Raw genomic sequence first — 3562 nt, forward strand, 5'->3', positions numbered from 1 at the left:
TTAATTTTAGTAGATAATACCTACTTACCTAATTATAAAATAAAAATATTCTTAAATTTATATTATGAAACATTACTAATAAATGATAATAAATATAAAATTGATATTCTAATAATTGATAACAATATTATGATGAAGTTTTTATAAAAGGGGATCTGTGAACTATACATTGTAAGTTTATCTGAAAGTCTTTATTGTTTATGATTGTATGTGGTAATACAGTACGAGATTATCCAATTATAATATACAGTTGTAAAATTGTAGTGATACATTTTTTTTGAAGTTAAAGTTAAAAGGGGGCCCACTTGTGTGTATGGTGTCCCGGGGCACAATTGATCCTTAATCTGGGCTAGATGATCGAACTGGGCTCGGTAAAAAATAGGTAATGGTCGAACTTCATTAGAGTTCAAAAATCGGTTTCAACAAAGCTATCATGAATGAATAGGACGTGTTCAACATTTTGAAAACACCCGTTTTGTTTCTCACTTACAGATTTAAAACTGGTAATGGTTTTAATCAAATTATTTGGGGCCACAGTCACACTGGGGTTAACACGCATCGAATTAGGGCCACGATCCGACGATAATTATGTATAGGTATAGAAAGTATAGTATAAGAACAATAAAATTATGATAAAATATTGCCTTCGATATTCTAATATAAATTCTTGTAAGTGTGCGCGCGTTTAATATTATTATTTTCTATATGCGGTCGGTTCGCGTCTCCAAAATTATTATATGTTAATATTGAAATATTAGCATTTGATTTAATAGAATAAATTGATATTCGGCGCCACGCTGGCCTATGTCGGTATTCGCCGAGGGTAATTAAATAAACAACGTACCTATCTAGAATTTTATATAATATAGATTAAGTTTCTATTAAGTAGGTATAAATTATACTACATGCATATATTATATTTTTATAGAACGGTTTTGTCCTCGATATATAAAGATAAATAAACTTATGTACAAGTATTATTATATACATAGCGTTATAGCTACATTATAACCATACGATAATGTGTGTAGGTTGATAGGTATTTATATGTACACAAATTCTATCGTATAATATAATAGTACATAATAGTTTATAAAAGTTATAAACAGTATAGCAATAATAATATGTTTGTATATATAGATGAATATTACACGGAGAAACGTAACTGATCGATCAAAATGAATTTCGATATGACATTACAAATTCCATAAATTAACGATAGGTAGTAAATTTAGGACGGTTGTGTTTATATTAGTTATGCCATTGGCTATATACGTCATACTATATAGGTAGGTACCGCTGTGCGAAGCTACGATATTATAATATAACTAAAATTTATATATTTTTTAATATCACATTCCATACATTAAATTATTATATATTTTACATAAATTATACATAATATTATGTACTATATAGGTAGGTACATCTTGTTATTGAATTATATTGTTTATACATAATTAACGTTTATATTATTACATATATATATATATATAGCAAGTACCACACACCACTACGTTGGGACAATATTATTGTATTATATAGGACACCGGTAAAGAGCAAATCTATGGGGAGGCGTCTTAGGGCCTAGCCACACTATGCGTTTTGGCGGGTCCGGTCAAAACGCATCCGGTCGACCGGAGCAACGAATCACATAAGTTCTAATTGTAGATGTCACATTTGTGCGTTTTAACCGGACCGGTCGATTCCTGCCGCTGGCCGACCGCAACATGTTGCGGTTTGGCAGGAATCAACCCGGCGGGAAGTATAAACAAAACACATTATTTTGTATTATGTGTGTCACACTGTGCGTTTTGGCCGCTGCGTTTTTTAGATTATTTTAATTTTATATATTTTTAAAATATTTTTAAAAAAAAATGGTTTTTGATACCGATAAATTCATATCATGTATTCAAAGTAACCCATCTATTTGGGAAATGGGTACTAAAGAATATATGGATAAGTTCATAAAACACAAAAGTTGGTTCAGTATTGGGGAAAGCATGTATGCAGATAATTGGACAGAAAAAACAGAACCTGAAAAAGAAAATATAGGTAAGTAGAATATTATGTTATATATTTTTAAATTTTTAACATAGGTAATTTTCAATATAGTATTACAATATTATTAGTAATTACTTTTAATTTCTATTGGGTATACAACTTTTTCGATCAAATAAAAAAAAAAAAGACTAAATCTATTACAGTTTTAATTTATTATTACTTATTTACAAATAATAAAATAATAAGGATCTTTTTAAATAAGCAGCTTATAATACTTTATACTGAAAATCTACGGCACCAGGGCCCATAAAATAGTCAGCAAAGTAATCCCTCACTTCAATGCCTTCCGAACGAGTTCCTGTTCCACGAGCTTCTATGTCATCCAGGCTATGGGTTTCAGCATCTTCAAAATTAATTCCGTCTCTCTTACGAACAAAATTATGTAATATACAACACGCTTTGATGATAATGTCAGTGAATTCAGGTTCCACTTGTATGGGAGTATGCAACACACGCCATTTATTTGCAAGAACTCCGAAAGCACACTCAACTGTCCGCCTTGCTCTACTCAATCGATAATTAAATATACGTCGAGTATCGGTTAGGTTACGTCCTGGATATGGTCTTAATAAATTTGTATGTAGAGCGAAAGCTTCGTCCCCAATAAAAACGAATGGCTGTGGATTGTTGTTTGTGTTTGGTAAAATATTTGGTTCAGGAAGATTAAGTTTTTTAGCATATAACATTTTACCAAAAGGGCATTCCTTAAATATATTGGAGTCCCCTTCTCTACCATAAGACCCGACATCGATTGTGATAAATTGTAAATTTGCATCGGCTACAGCCATGAGTACCACAGAAAAAAACTTTTTGTAATTGAAAAACAATGATCCAGAATTACTAGGATTTTTACATCGGATATGTTTGCCGTCAATAGCGCCTAAGCAATTTGGAAAGTTTGTTTTAACATTAAATACATTTGAAATCTCCAACCAGTCGTTCGTGGTTGGCACAGGCATCTCTGTTGGCTGTAAAACTGTCCACAATGCTTGACACGTTTCTTTAACTATCATTCCGATCGTACTCCTTCCAACTCGGAAATCAAATTTCAAAGCAGCAAAATAGGTGCCAGTTGATAAATATCTTTAATAAAAAAAAAAAATTACATGTCTTTTAGGTTTTATAGAATAGGTAGGTACCTACCTACATTTTTAATAAAATACTGATATAAATAATAGATTCTGAGCAGAGCGAATAATGTATTGAATTTTCAATGATCTATATGTATTTTATTTTAGTCTGTATATACAATAAGTAGTCAAAAAATGCTTCGAGTAGTTACATTATGCAATATTTTCATCAAATATCTACTATTAAGCATTTTATATTATACATAATAATATTTTCAAAATATTTTGACACTATTTAAGCTATTTAATACGCATAAGAGACTATCGATTTTTATTAGTTGTTCTAAAATTATTGTTGTTAAAATTTATCACATAGCCAAATAGGCGTAGGTATATTACAAGGTCATAAATTGTTATTGGTGTAATTA

At 30.4% G+C, this 3562-nt stretch overlaps 1 protein-coding gene across 1 annotated transcript; it reads right to left on the minus strand.

Moving 5' to 3' along the window:
- Nucleotides 1–2090: 2090 nt before the first annotated feature.
- On the minus strand, nucleotides 2091–3196 carry LOC103310405 (protein ALP1-like). Its single transcript, XM_008188615.3, has one exon. It carries the CDS (start codon nucleotides 3075–3077, stop codon nucleotides 2271–2273), a length of 807 nt encoding a protein of 268 aa, XP_008186837.1. The 5' UTR covers nucleotides 3078–3196; the 3' UTR covers nucleotides 2091–2270.
- Nucleotides 3197–3562: the final 366 nt, after the last annotated feature.

This window comes from Acyrthosiphon pisum, unplaced genomic scaffold, assembly GCF_005508785.2.
Source record: "Acyrthosiphon pisum isolate AL4f unplaced genomic scaffold, pea_aphid_22Mar2018_4r6ur Scaffold_20640;HRSCAF=21690, whole genome shotgun sequence".
NCBI classification, from domain to species: Eukaryota; Metazoa; Arthropoda; class Insecta; order Hemiptera; family Aphididae; genus Acyrthosiphon; species Acyrthosiphon pisum.